This window comes from Tamandua tetradactyla, chromosome 1, assembly GCF_023851605.1.
Source record: "Tamandua tetradactyla isolate mTamTet1 chromosome 1, mTamTet1.pri, whole genome shotgun sequence".
Taxonomy (NCBI): Eukaryota; Metazoa; Chordata; class Mammalia; order Pilosa; family Myrmecophagidae; genus Tamandua; species Tamandua tetradactyla.
In genome coordinates this window covers 232,255,772-232,270,926 of record NC_135327.1, presented here as the reverse complement: position 1 = coordinate 232,270,926, position 15,155 = coordinate 232,255,772, and the positions used below count along the sequence as shown (strand labels likewise).

At 38.2% G+C, this 15,155-nt stretch overlaps 1 protein-coding gene across 4 annotated transcripts in view; it reads right to left on the bottom strand.

Moving 5' to 3' along the window:
- Positions 1-15,155, bottom strand: part of STAM (signal transducing adaptor molecule) — a 94,525-nt gene that overhangs the window by 55,945 nt on the left and 23,425 nt on the right. For all 4 annotated transcript variants that reach the window (XM_077154699.1, XM_077154680.1, XM_077154669.1 and 1 more), the window contains exon 2: positions 11,605-11,689. In XM_077154699.1, coding sequence (XP_077010814.1) covers positions 11,605-11,689 — 85 coding nt within the window. The remainder of the gene's footprint in view (positions 1-11,604; positions 11,690-15,155) is intronic.

Here is a 15,155-nt window from a genome sequence, read left to right as displayed (position 1 = left end):
AAAACCAACAGTTGGTTCTTTGAGAAAATCAATAAAATTGATGGACCCCTAGCTAGACTGACAAAAAGGAAAGAGAGGATACAAATAAACAAAATCATAAAATCAGGGGTTGTTAACCACGGATCCTGAAAATTTTTTTAAATCATAAGAGAATATTATGAACAACTATATGTCAACAAACTAGACAATTTAGATGAAATGGACAAATTCCTAGAAACACACAAATTACCTACACACACTCGTGAAGAAACAGAAGATCTCAACAAACCAATTACAAGTAAAGAAATATACTCAGTCGTCAAAAATCTTCCCACAGGGCGGTGCAACAGTGGCTCAGTGGCAGAATTCTTGCCTGCCATGCCCGAGACCTGGGTTTGATTCCCGAAGCCTGCCCATGCCAAAAAAAAGAAAGAAAGAAAAATCTTTCCACAAAGAAAAGTCCAGGACCAGATGGCTTCACAGGGGAATTTTATCAAACATTCCAAAAAGAACTAACACCAAACCTGCTCAAATGCTTTCAAAAAAACTGAGGGAAAAGGAATACTACCTAACTCATTTTAAGAGGCTAACATCACTCTAATACCAAAACCAGATAACGATGCCTGTAGGAAAATTACAGACCACTCTCTAATGAACATAGATGCAAAAATTCTCAACAAAATACTAGCAAATTGAATCCAATGACACATTAAAAGAATTATACATCATGACCAAGTATAAGAATGGAAGAAGACCCTTACCCTATACAAAAATTAATTCAAAATGGATTAAAGACCTAAATGTAAGAGCCAGTCCCATAAAACTTCCAGAATAAAAGAGAGGGAAACATCTACAAGCTCGAGTAAAAGGAGGTAGCGTCCTAAACTTTATACCTAAAGCACAAGCAGCAAAAGATAAAAATAGATAAATGAGAAGTCCTTAAGATCACGAGCTTCTGCGCCTCAAAGGACTTTGTCAAAATAGTGAAGAGGCTGCCAGCTCAACTGGAGAAAATATTTGGAAACCACATATCGGTTAAAGGCTTGATATACACTATACATAAAAAATATATATAGCTCAACAACAAAAGAACAAACAACCCAATTATAAAATGGGCAGAGGTATGAACAGATACTTTTCTGAAGAGCAAATACAAATGGCTAAAAAGCATATGAAGAGATGCTCATTTCCATTAGCTATAAAGGAAATGTAAATCAAGACAATGAGGTACCACCTCATGCCTGTAAGAATGGCTGCTTCATACAAACAGAAAGGATGGAGAGGATATGGAGAAACTGGAACACTTATTCACTGTTGGTGAAAATGTACAATGTTGCAGCCATTGTGGAAAACAGTTTGGTGATTCCTCAGAAAACTAAATATTGAGTTGCCCTATAACCTGGTAATACCAATACTCAGCATATACCCAAAAGAACTGAGAGCAGTGACACAAACGAACATTCGCACACCAGTGTTCACAGCAGCATTATTCACAACTGCCAAAAGATGGAAACAATCCAAGTGTCCATCAAGAGACAAGCGGTTTATACATACGATGAAATATGCAGCAATACGATGAAATGAGGTGGATGAAAAAACATCATAGATTAAACTTGAGGACATAATACTGAGTGAAATAAGTGAAACACAAAAGGACAGGTATTATATGATTTCACTATTATGACTCTGGTAAAGGTAATCTCAGAGGTTATACTGTAGAATACAGCAGGTCTAGAGGTACACAGAAGCTAGAGACCAGGGGAAGGCTACCCAGGGAAGCTGAACTAAATGCAAGGGAATGGACAGAAGTGATGGTAATTAATTTGTGTGGTTATAATTGCCATATTGAAAGTGAATATGATTGAAAAGGGATGTATACTGCCATGCATCCCGCTGTTTAAATTGACAACTATAAATAAGTTCTCATATGAACTATTTCAAAGGTGTGATATTGAACAAAGAGTCAATAGTATAAGGATATAGGGAAAAATTTTAAATGCATGCTATGGCCAATAGTTAACAGGAAGACATCAACAGTACCACAGCACTACCAGGGGCAACTAATTCGGGAGTGAGGGACAAGTGATCAGGGGTAGTTTCGATTTGACAGTTGTTGATACTGTGTTTGCTGGTTCTTTGTCATTATGGACCAATGAAAACTGCTTAAAATTGAGAGTGCTGCTGTTTATACAGCCAAGAAAGGATAATATAAGACATGGTTTGTTTATTTTGGACATTATCCATGATGCCCAATAGATGGAGGGAGCCGAAGGATACAATGACTGAGAAGTACAATGGTGAACGGTGATATGTTTACATGATGGAATATGGTACGGCTACAAAAAGGAAGGACACTGAGAGGCACACAATGAACTGAATAAACCTCGGGGACAATGTGTTCTGCAAAATAAGCCGGAAACAAAAGAACAACTAACTATGCTAAGGTTTCTCTCAGAAAATACTTACAAACATGGGCGCCTAGAGTGTAAGCCCTTATGGCAGCCACATTTAGTGTGAAGTTGTACATGTATTTCTAGATTCTGCGACACTGAGCTATATGTGTACCTGCTGCTATTTCCCTGGAACTCCAAATAGCTGACATCTAAGACCCAGAAATGGAGTGCTGCAGCCCTGAAAGTTAGCATAGCTGTATATAATAACAGTTCACAGAAAAAGAGATCAGGCCTCAATTAGAATTTAAAACGAAGCCAATCTGACTGGGTCTAGGGTAAGTTAGAATGCAGGGTAAAATGACAGCATATGTGCTCTAGACCTTCAGCTACTGTAGGAGACCAAGAGCAGAGATTCATTGTGTCTAGAACCTAAATTTCCTGAAACACAATCTAAATCAACCTCTCTGGATAGCTCATTTATATAACCCAAACTCCTGGGTCCAGAACTAGAACAGGTCTTGTAATTCTGTTTAGCTTAATACCAGGATACATTTCACACTATGGTGGGCTGATAATTAAGAACTATTGGTAGCGTCCCTTGAGGGTCCAAAGGGGGAAATAAAAAAAAATATATATATATGGGACTACTAAACTTTTCCATCTGGGAAATCCCAGGTACTGTCTCACCCATTTAGGACGCCCAAGATCTGGAATCTGAGGCTGGCTCTTATGAAACATTTCTGTAAGGGGAGAAGCTAAGACTACTCATAATGAGGCCTAACAGTTGCTTCCAGGAAGCCTGTTTATTGCTCAGATGTGACCTCTCTCTCTCTCAAAGCACGACTCTGCAAGGAAAATAATTGCTGTTCCCACTACATGGTACCTTCCCGCTCTATGGTGCAAGCCATTCAGGGGTGAAAATCTCCCTAACAACAGGGCGTGACTCCCAGGAATGAGTCTGGCCCTGGCACCATGGGACTGTCAATGCCTTCCTGACCAAAAAGGGGAAAAGAAGTATAAAAAATAAGGCATTAGTGGCCAAGAGAGATCCAATGGAGTCAAGAGACTATTCTAGAAGCTACTCTTATGCAAGCTTCAGTGAGTGCTAACTGCCATGGTTTGCCCTGAGTAAATGTCCACAGACATCACTCCATTATTTACAGGTGTCAGTCCACTTACAGGTGTGTTTTTCTATAGCTGTGGGAGATATGCAGGTCAGCACCAGGCTCAGAAACCACTCACTGAGATCACCTGAAAAGGTGCTTCCATTAATGAGAGGACAGAAAGAAAAAGCAAGTATATTTAATGACATTATTGGGTAAAGGAGTCAGATTTATGACATTTTATACTTTATAAGATCTTTTTTAAGTCTCTTATTTCAAATATGACCCATCTCCAGATTTCATCTAAAAAGTACCTTTGTATCACAAAGCCACAGGTTGAATGTGATTTAAAAAAAAGTTTTAGACTCTTAAAAAAAATTTACTATTGAAAATGTAGTAAGTTTAAATTCTAATTAATGCTTTTATTACAAATCCCTTGAAGACTTTTAGATAAGTCAGTTTTCAAAATGAGGACACCTCTTCTTCATTATCGCTTCACAGGGCCCACAGAGTAATAAAAGAACATTTTCCTGAAAGTACTCCAAACCAGAAAGAAAATGGTAAGTAACACCACATCAAAGCACAAGGAATGAAGGTGCTTGCATGGTTAGCCTCTAAGTGCCTATGAAGAGGAACTGGAAGAGGGCCAGCACAAGTACTGTGCTCTGAGCAGGGGGCTGCTGGGGCCCATGACACCACCCAGCTGGCTGCATCCACGAGCCCCACCTGGGCCAACCCACCCTCCGTAAAAGAGCAGTGCTGCCAGCGCTGGGACTCACTGCCAGACAAAAACAGGCTGGGACACAGAAGCAGCAGCACATGCAGCATGTGAAGCTTGATAGGCCTTGTCTGTCAGATGGGCCCTACAAAGCTTTCCTCCCAGCATGTTGTTATAACGCTCCCAGAGCCATACCAGAGACGCAGAGGTGCACAGCACTCACTGTTACCTCTAGAAAGCACAGGCAGAGACTCAGAGGTGCATGGCATTGATCCTTCCCACACTTCTAGTCGCCGTTATTTACTCCCATGGCTACACCCTAGATCTTATGTTTTCACCCTTTTGGCCTATGTTTTATTGCAACCCTTCTGGGCCAGTCAGGTTCATGTGTCAACTTAGCCAGTTTATAGCGTCAAGTTGTTCAGTCAAACGCTGGCCTATTTATTAGTGCGAAGGTATTCTGTAGCTGGGATTTGCATCTACAATCAGTGGATTGCATCTACAAATCAACAAAGAAGACCGCCCCCAGCAATGTGTGGAGTTTCCTCATCCAAACAGCTGGAAGTCTTAAAAGCCAGAACTGAGAGTTTCAGATGTCAGAAGAATTTCTGCCTCAACTTCAAACTTCAACACTGCCTCTTGCCAGAAGTTCCAGCCAAAGTTCCCCAGAATTTGGACTACGGACTTCCACATCACATTGCCTTTATCTCAGTTTCCAATCCGTGGCCTGCACTATGGAGTTTGGATTTGCCAGTCCCAGTGTCACACACACAAGCCAACTCCTTACAATAAAGCTCTTTATACACATGTACCATACACACACACCCTGTTGGTTCTGTCCCTCTGGAGAACCCTAACTAAAATTCTTCATAATCCCACTTTTAAGCATTCCACATTCCAACCATCACCTTCTGTTTTTCTAACTCTGACACCCAACCCCATGCTCATTTAAGGGCAACTCACCTCAGTTCCAGCTACTTTGTATCTCTAAGTCTCAGAAAGCACTGAGTTTCCTCTGCTGTGCAGTATTCATGACCATACTATCTCCTCACATTGTATGCTCTGCTTTCAGCTCTATGCTTCTTCACAAGGTTAAAATCGGAGCATAAACGTCCCCTCACATGGGTCTCCTCCCCGGAAGATCGAAGGAGGGCCCCCTTTTGCTGCACACCCTAACACCCTGCTCACTGCCTTCTTTATGTCATTTCTCCCTCTCCCCAGTAGACTACTGGCAACACTGACAGTAAAGGCCAGGTCTGCTTATGCACCACTGCAAACCTAAAACCTGGTGCTCAGTTAGCACTCAGTAAGGGTTTGCCAAGCAAAGGAAAAAAAACAACTGACGCCAAGAGAATGATATGAACTAAAGTAATTCTGCCACATTAAGAAAATGAAAGAAACATGGAAATCAAGACGGTGCTTTATGAAATTCCTTTATTTCACTCTTATTGGAACCATTCCCCTAGTTTTAATTACCTCAAAGAATCCTAAACATGACTCAGAGTTCTCATTTGTAACCTGGAGGAACCTACAGTATCTAGAACTGCTGTGATAATTAAATAAAATACGTTTATAGGCTTTTTAAACAGGACCTAGTACATAATAAGCAATCAAATGTTGGTTATCATTCTTAAAAGATTTGAGAAATGAAGGCCTGTATATTGAAAATAGGATTATAGAAAAATATCCATTGGAATAACTGTATTCCCACCTGATGCTGCCCTTCCAACTCTAAGATGTCTAGGAAAGAGGTCACTCTTCCCTTACAAAACCAGGAAATAGTCTTTCAACTTCCAACTGACAGTAAGAATCATCCCAGCTCAGGTCCAGGGCAAGACAACACAGAGCCAAAGGAAAAGATTTTTAACAAACTCGTCCCCAAAGGCTTACATTTATATCTTTCAAAAAGTTATCATTTCATCCTTCTAATTCCATTTGAACAAATCAAAGACTTACTGCCTAAAAATGTCATTAATCAAGTAAAGAAAAAAGTTAGATGGTATTTTCTACCTTCTGTCAAATAAATCTTTGGCTAAAGCCAAGAAGAGATCATTAACGTGTAATAACAGCACACGAGTCTAGAAATCAACTACAGAAACTTAATTTTAACTTGTTATTGCAGGTAATCAACATCCAACCTTCACAATTATTTTTACATATGCTAATAAAAGCAAAAAATCAAACTGAATAGAGAAAAGCAAATTAATGTGTAAAACCTGTTAAAGACAACTGCTACTATCATTCTGAAAGTTCTTGATTTTTAAACAGAGACTGTTCAGCCCCACCAAATGACATAATTGGCTGAGCATATTTCAGTCCTTGCTCATACACTGGAACTGTACACTAAAAATCATGTGACTATCTCGAGAAGCCAGGGGAAAAAAGTCCAGAAAATTTTTCAAAGTTTTAAGTCCAGCATATTCAAACATTTCAGGCTATTTGTTTTTGAGTCTTTAACCTACAGATTTCCTGAGATTGAAACAATTATTTAAAGTTATTAAATATTTTATTAATAATCATTAATTATTAATTTAATGATTAATAAATCATTAATTTATTAATGATTTGTTAATATTAAATGATTATTAAAATGAGCCCAACATTCCACATCTCACCACTCAAAACTGATGCTAAACTAGAAAACAATTTTTAAATTTGTCAATTTGACAATTACTCAATACCAACAGACATTATAAGAAACATACTTCTAAGAATGACAGGATATTTTAAGGAAAAAAATTACAAATGCAAACTAGGATATATATATATAATATGTCCATTTTTGTATAAGAAAAGATATTTGTATTTGTGGAAAGAAACTAATAAAAGTGTTACCTACAGAGGTATGGGAGTGGGAAACAAAGATGAGATTTAGACTTCTCAATGTTTGCTTTTTAAATTATTTTAATTTTAGAGCCATATGAAACATTACCTATTTTCAAAACAACAGAAATAAATATATAAGCATGTGTCTTTTCTTCAAATCAACAAACATATACACACATATATACCTATGATTTAAAGAAGAGAAAAATAGGGATTTTCAAAAGAGGAAGAATTAAGGAAGGTTTTTCAAAGCACCACTGGGAGCCTTATTTCTTGGTGCCAGTCCTGAACAAACAAAATTTCACAATATAGCTCTATTCTTTTCCTTAAAACTTGAGAATATTTTCCAAACTACCACAACACTAAAACACATGACTCTTAAAAAAATATATCATTTCCTTAGAAATGAAGGTTTAAAATACATAAATTACTTTTATTTATGTACTACATAATTCAACAATGTGCTACTGGCCACAAGGCATTTTGTTAATAGAGTACATCTTTCTAAAAGTGAAATGCTTTTCCTAAAAGCCCCTCACCACACCTGAAGCTACCCTTGTAAATAGATCTCTCTATATTTTATAGAACTTCAGATTTACTTCAAATGGCAACAGTGATTTTTTTTAAATCGAGACTGTTGCCTAGTATACAAATAACCTCATGAACCGCATTCAAACCCACTAGCTTCCCTACGTCAACCCGCCCCACGAGACCGTGTCCCGGGGAGACGCAGCTCCCTCTCCCCTGCAGTCTTCCCCAAGTACACAGGAGGTTTTGCACACCTGGCCAACAACCTACTCGGCTGTTCAACACTCTCAGCCTGCCGTCAGCTCCACATACCTAAATATCTGCCTAGGCTCCTAGAAAACATAAACCAGTCTCTAAATTAACTACAAATGATGAAGGAATAAAAAAATTTTTTAAATGTGGTATTAAGAACTCCACTATAAGTATCCCACAGTTTTCTGACTGCTTGGAAAGAAACTTCCAGTCTTGTATTATTGGCACACTGATTTTATATATATATATTTGATAATTTTTCTTTATAACATAATGGTGATCAAATATTTTTAATATTCTTTTCATGGACAAAGAAGCTCATGAAGGCAGAAATGCACAGAGTTTTGGAAGTCAAAACACAGGTCTGATGCTTACCATTTCCTACCATGAGATTACCAAGATACAGCAAGAACGTTAAAACCATTTATTTTAAAGAGATATCACATACATTAGCAAATATTAAGGGCTTTATCTTTTTTAAAAACCTTAATAATATTAGCATTATTTAAACCCGTTCAAACAACTCTATTAACAAGGAGCTATAAAGAAATAGACCACTGAACAACCAAATAAATACTTAGAAGTTAACGGGGATTTAAAGTAACTAGAGAATAATAACTATAAAGGACAGAAAAAAATGAATGGAAGGAAGGAAGAAAGAGAAGGAAGGAGATAAAAAGAGAATAAAACAATAATTAAAAAGATAAATGGAACCAATCCTCATTTCTTAATTTAGTAAAGTTTAAAACACTTCCTAAGTAAACTGATGGATTATGCCAATTAGCATTCCCAAAGGATAACTCAGATGTTAAGGAAAGTACTGAGAAGGCATGTTTTATACAAATAAATTTCAAAAATTAAAAATGAGCCTATCTCTACACCTACTGATACTGGATTTAAAAAAACAAACAGACAAGTCTTTAAAACAAATGATTTTTTAAAGATATAAATCAAATGTTTTATATGTAAAGGCACAATAAAACTAAAAAGGAAAAAGAATAAGTAATAAATGCTCTTGGTATAATGTTAATATAAAGAAAATCAAATTGATCTCTACACCATCTTCATTATATATCATACAGAATTTTATAAGAGTTACAAATTTGCTTTTTAACTGAAAAAATGGGATATTTCTAATAAAAAAGGTAAAGGGTCTTTTCATTTCAAGCAAAGTATTAAATTACTATAAAAAGTGTCTACAAATGAACAATGTCAAAGTAAAGATAAAAAGAAAACTAACAGAGTGAAAAGGAGGAGGAACGATTCTACATCTGGAATGCTAGATAAAAGTTCTGTCTTCAAAATATACAGGAATGTATCTAGGTCAAAATTCAATCCTCAAGAGACAAACTCACAAAATATGACCTTAATCAAAAGTAGCACAGTTGCACCCCTTTACATTTAACTGTTCTGAACAGTTTATACATATTAACTCACCTCACACTCACAATATCCCCCCTCTGGAGTAGGTCTTATTTTTGTTCTCATGCAGCTAGGAAACCAAGGGCTAGAAAGGAAAGTCACTCACCCAACGACTCAGCTAAAGTGGGAGGAGAGACTAAATGGGGACCCAGGCCCTCTCGCTCCAGAGTCACATCTCTCAACATTGCATCGAGCTCTCTGTACTACACGAATTTATGAACATTTCATTGACAAGTCTACATGTAGCCAACAGAAATGATTCCACAGTCAAGGGGATGAGAAAAGGCTTTGTGGGACAAGTAATATCTTAAGTTATTAGGAGGGATAGGAGACTCAAGGATAAGAAATGGGAGTGGAGCCCATTTCACGCTGAAAGAACAGAATGGCCAAAAGCTTTACATTAAGAAAGGAAAGAACTGACAACTCGAATATTTGAGTTGAAAAGAATGGTACATGGGAGAGAAATACATGATTCTAAGGACTAAGGAACCTAGACTTAATTCAGTACAGAAGGTAGGGGAGTGGTGTGGTGACCGATGTTATGTGCAGAAGGCAGGGGCTGGCATAATCACAGCCTTATATGGCAACTGGATATAAGGAGGCAAGGGAGTAATATGTTATATACAGAAGGAAGGGGGTGGTATGGTCACAGTTATCATATGCCAACTGGATATAAGGAGAATCGGACAGTAGAGACTAGGCCTCATCAGGAATATCTCAGGTAAAGTAGGACCAAAAGAAATGGACAATAAGGAACAGCTACATGGTATATCAGCTACCCAAAGTTCACAGGACCAGCGGGAAGAAGACTTAATATGCCATAAGCAGAAGGGGTCACACTGGGGAGAATCCTTGAAGACCTGACAGGGGGAGCCCATCAGGGGCCAAAAAGGATAAGGACAAAGGAACAGAAAGGCACTGAAAACAAACTGCCCCCCCCATCTGGCAAATGCTCAAAAATTTAACAAAGGAAACTTTATTACATCTACATATTTAGAGATATTATGGAGGCAAACTGACTGAATTTATAAACAAAATCAATGTAGAGGTGATTCTGAGGATTTACGTACAAATGACAAACAATCTTGCCATTGATAAGGGATGGAAAGTAGATTCAAAGCAAGAAAAAGCATGAATTCAGGTTTCTGGGTGGTGAGATTAAGGGTTATATAGTATGATATCCAGAAAAGATATCCCCAGGACTGGAGTTTGGGTAAAAAGAGGCAGAACTGAAGATACAGGTGTTACATGTCATAGTTTCCTAGCCTAGGTTTAAATTAGCTCAGGGTCTGAGGACGGAAATCAAGGTATCCCAGGCGACACTTTGTCCTGAAGACCAGTGTTCTGGGTCTGGCCACCAGCGATCCTGGTTTGTCTATCAAATGGCAAGGTATGTAATGGGGTCTGCTGCTCTCTCCCTTCTCTTCCAGATTTCAATGATTTCAGTTTCTTGCTTCTGTGGCTTTCTCTCTCTCTGTCTGAATTTCATTCTCTCAAAAAGAACTCCAGTAATAAGACTAAGACTCATCCTGAATGAGGTGGGTCACACCTTAACTGCAGGAGCCTCATCAAAAGGTCCTACTTACAACGGGTCCACGCCCACAGCAATGGATTCGATTCAAGAACATGCTTTTCCTGGGGTACACACTTCAAATCACCAAACACCCACAGGAGATTTCAAAAAAAGAGTATAAAAGAAGAAAAACGGACCAAGAAAATCAAAGAAACATCTCTGTTTTGGGGAACAGACAGAAGAGCCTAAGAGAGAGCCATCAGAGGGCTGGGATTGCACCCAAAGAATCAGGTACAACGCAGCAGTGCTCCCCAGCCTTCCTCACGTGGAAGTGCAAAAAGAGAACAATATCCACATGGCGTGATGGACAAGTGAAGCTGCTGAGAGCTGGAAGTTATTTGCCCAGGATTTAGGGAAATCATTACTCCATATATCAGTCAATCCACTTGCTGCACTGTTGGGAAAGATGGTTACACAGGCCAAAATGTTTACCACTCTCTCCTTCATCTGTTTCTCTTGACAGTCGCTAATCAGTTGAGTAGAATACTACTGGTGAGACAAAGAAAGAGCTCAGAAAACCATGAAACTTGATAACTAGAAAAATCAATGATGACTCTAAAACTCGGTGGAGAAAGTCAGATTTCAGGAGGTAAATATGGAAAGGATGACTAAAGAATCAATATTTTCACTAGTACTGTTATCCAAACTGGTTATAAGGAATATCCTAAATGGGATAATTTTTCTAGCAAAAATATTGTCTTTTTAAACTAAATTATAATTGTAATATGCTTTACTTTCTACCCTGTATTTTCTTCAGATTTATAGAAAGGTAGAATGAATAAAAATTATCTGAAAGTTTGCAACACTTACCCAGTGCGAGACTGACCAACTTTATCACAAATATCCAAAATAAGGCCCCAGTCCTCAGCTGTATTCATCTCACTAGTTGCTTTCTCTGCAAATTATGAAAAGAAATGACAGAAATGTTATAAAACAAATCTCTAAAAGATACATGCTCACATTCAAGTTTCCAAACGATAGCGTGATAAATTACCAACCACAAATTAGAAAAATTACCAGCAGTCTGTTTATGAGATGTTCAGGTTCATCTTTTTAAAAGGGAAAAAGGCCCCCAGAGAACTTCTTTTGTTGATCACCTGTGGCCTCTCCCTCTAAACCAACTCTGCAAATAAAATCACTATCCTCTCCAATGCGTGCAACGTAACTCCTAGGGGTGAGCCTGGCCCTGGCATCATGGTGTAGAAGAACTAGAAGGAAATACTAGAAATTGCTGAGCTATAATCAGGTAGCCCTGATCTTGATAGATTATACAGCTATATAGTAAATATACCTACTTTTGGATGTTTTATTCTATTTCACTTATCTATTTAATCTATCTCTGACAATACACTGCCTTAGTTAAATTACCTTTATTGTATGCCTTTAAAGTGGGTAGAATGCAATACTAGGGGTCAATAACAGGGTGAGGAAAGGTAAGGGGTATGGGATGTTTGGGTTTTTCTTTTTCATATCTCTTACTGGAGTAATGCAAATGTTCTAATATTAATCATGGTGATGAATGCGCAATCATGTGATGGTAACTGTGAACCACTGATTGTATACTTTGGATACATCGTATGGTGTATGAATATACTTCAATACAATTACACTTGGTATACATATATCCTTTTTTACTTTCTGGCATATTAGAGTAGACAGAGAGAAATACCTGAAATCCCTGAACAGTAACTCAGCTGCTTTGTGACTGTAAAAACCTTGTGACTGGCTCTCACATACAACCATTTTATCAGGTTTTTCAACTGTGAAGTCTTGTGATCACTAAAGACAACACCTAATGTTTATTAATGAAGGGCCTTGAGTTAGCCAAGAACTAACTTAGCCCAATTCAAAAGTTATCTTGATAACGGAAGCTGGATTTAACCAAAATGGTCCTTCCTGACATGCACAGTAGCTTAAACTTTAATTTATAAGTGACCTATACCTCAGTACAATACTAAAAATCATGCCCATCATCATATTAAGGCCGCCATTCTCTGCCATACATTCTGTGACTAAGAATATAATCAATCTGCGGACGTTCAATAATCAGATCACCTCTAATTATCTGAAGCCACTGTGCTCATTATCCTAAAACCTGTCCATCTTTTAGTATTTTAAAACTATCAGAATTATTGCAGTTCGGGGAGACAGATTTTTGAGCCGACAGACCATCTGATCTGTTTTGCAACTAGCAATAATCTCTTTCTCTCTCTGAAACACTGATGTCTCAGGAACTGGTCATTTAAGAACATCAGGCGGAGAATCTACTACCTTTGTCTGGTATCACTATTAAACAGGAAGGAACTGCTTGAATCAACTATTTCTAAACTCAAGAATCCAAGATCACCAAGAAAGAGCAGGAGGAAGAGGCTGGTAAACTGTAGTAAACAGAGCTGAACTGCACTCTCAATGGCAGTGGTTACCCTCGCCCAGCCATCCTTCTCACTGTAGGAAACAGTGGGGTTCCAACTCTGATGTAGATTGCTGGTGCCAGAAAGGAACATTAAAATGTGACTCCTTAAGATGGGGATGTGGGGAAGGGGTGTGGACTGATCATTGATCATGGTTTTTAGTTAGTGACTTCAAATTGCTGAGGACCCACTGTTTCAACTTGCCCCAGACAAAAAAGACAGAGGAGACCTGAAGACCATACGTTTCCCTAAGAGCTACTGAGGGCAGTTGAAGGTACCAAGTCAACAAGGCTCACCTGTGGGAAGCTGACAGAGTGGGGGATGGTGAAGTCCTGCTGCCCTTCCTGGTCCCTTGCTAATCCCCTCTCCAGAGCTATTTGGAGCTGAACAAGTGCTGTCTTTGAGGGTCCAGTGGCTATATTCCAGCTGGGAAAGATAAGACTTGAGAAACTCTTCTCCATGGCTGGGCTCCCAGAAGCTGGTCTCAAGGCAAAAGCAGCTTGAGACAGGAAAGCAGAGTAAGAAACAACTGAATCAGATCCTGCAAAGGAGCACCCAGGAGAAGGAAAAGGCCTGTTCCCTGTGAAGCAGAGGGGACATTCAATTTCCTATAAATAGGAGCTCCTAAGGCCAAGAGCAAGTGCAACCCAAGACAAGATGTAGACCCAGGAGACAAGGAGGACCCTGAACTTTGCATTTGCTTTGGGCTGACCTTCTTCGTAGGAGGGTCAAACTGTTGAAGAGCACTAGCCAATGCAAAGCAAAACTGCAAAGATTGTGAAAGGTGTTTTTGCTAAGGTTTGCTTGGTTTTATTAGCTCTTGACACTCAAGAAAATCTCTGCCTTATCACCAGCTGGATGTAAACTCAAGAAACAGATATCTCAGGGAATATATTTCAGAGTTAACACTTTAAAATACTAAAATATATATTGTGCAACAAAAGACAAGACAAACAAAGAAACAGGAAATGACGAAGGAAGAAGATAGAAATTCAGAAAGTACCAACAAAGAAGACTAGACAAACTAGAAAAAGCCTTTTTGAAAAAATGATCTTCCACATGCTCTAGGAGATAAAGGAAAATACAGAGAAAGAATTAAAGTATATCAGGAAAACAAGGATTGAATCATGTGAAACTCTCACTAAGGAGGTGGAAATGTTAAAAAGAAACCAAACAGAACTATCAGAATTGAAGACCACAAAAACTAAAATAAAAAACTCCCAAAAGGGTCCAAGAGCAGACAGGAGCTGGCAAAAGAAAGAATCAGTGAATTCAAAGATAAGACAACTGAAATGAGTCAAGCTGAGGAATAGAAAGAAAAAACAATGATAAAAAGTGAAAACAGCCTAAAAGGCCTGTGGGACATCATCAAGAGCACATCATGCATTATGGGAGTTCCAGAAGTTTGAGAAGAAAGAGAGAAAGGGCAGAAGGAATGTTCAAAAACATAATAACAAAAACTTTCCAAACATAGTAAAAGACTATGAATGTGCACATGCCAGAAGCCCAGAGAATAAGAAACACAATAAACTTGAAGAGAAACCACCAGATACTGATCATACTGGTTAAAAGCAAAGAACAAGGAGAGAATTCTTAAAGCTCCAAGAGAAAAGTAATATGTTACATACAAGGAAGTACCATTAGATTGAGTTAAATTTCCTATCAGAAACCATGGAGGAAAGAAAGCAGTGAGTTGAAATACTTAAAGTGCTAAGAGAAAAGAATTTTACATCTGGTGAGACTGCATTTCATAAATGAGGGAGGAAATTAAGATATTTCCAGATAAACAAAAGCTAAGGGAGTTCCTTACCTCTAACCCAGTCCTACAAGCAATGACAAAAGAAATTTTTTAGACAGAAAGGAAAGGATGCTAGACAGTGGATCAAAGCAGCATAAAAAAATAAAGGCCTCTGGCAAAGATAAACATATGGGTAAATATAAATTACAAAA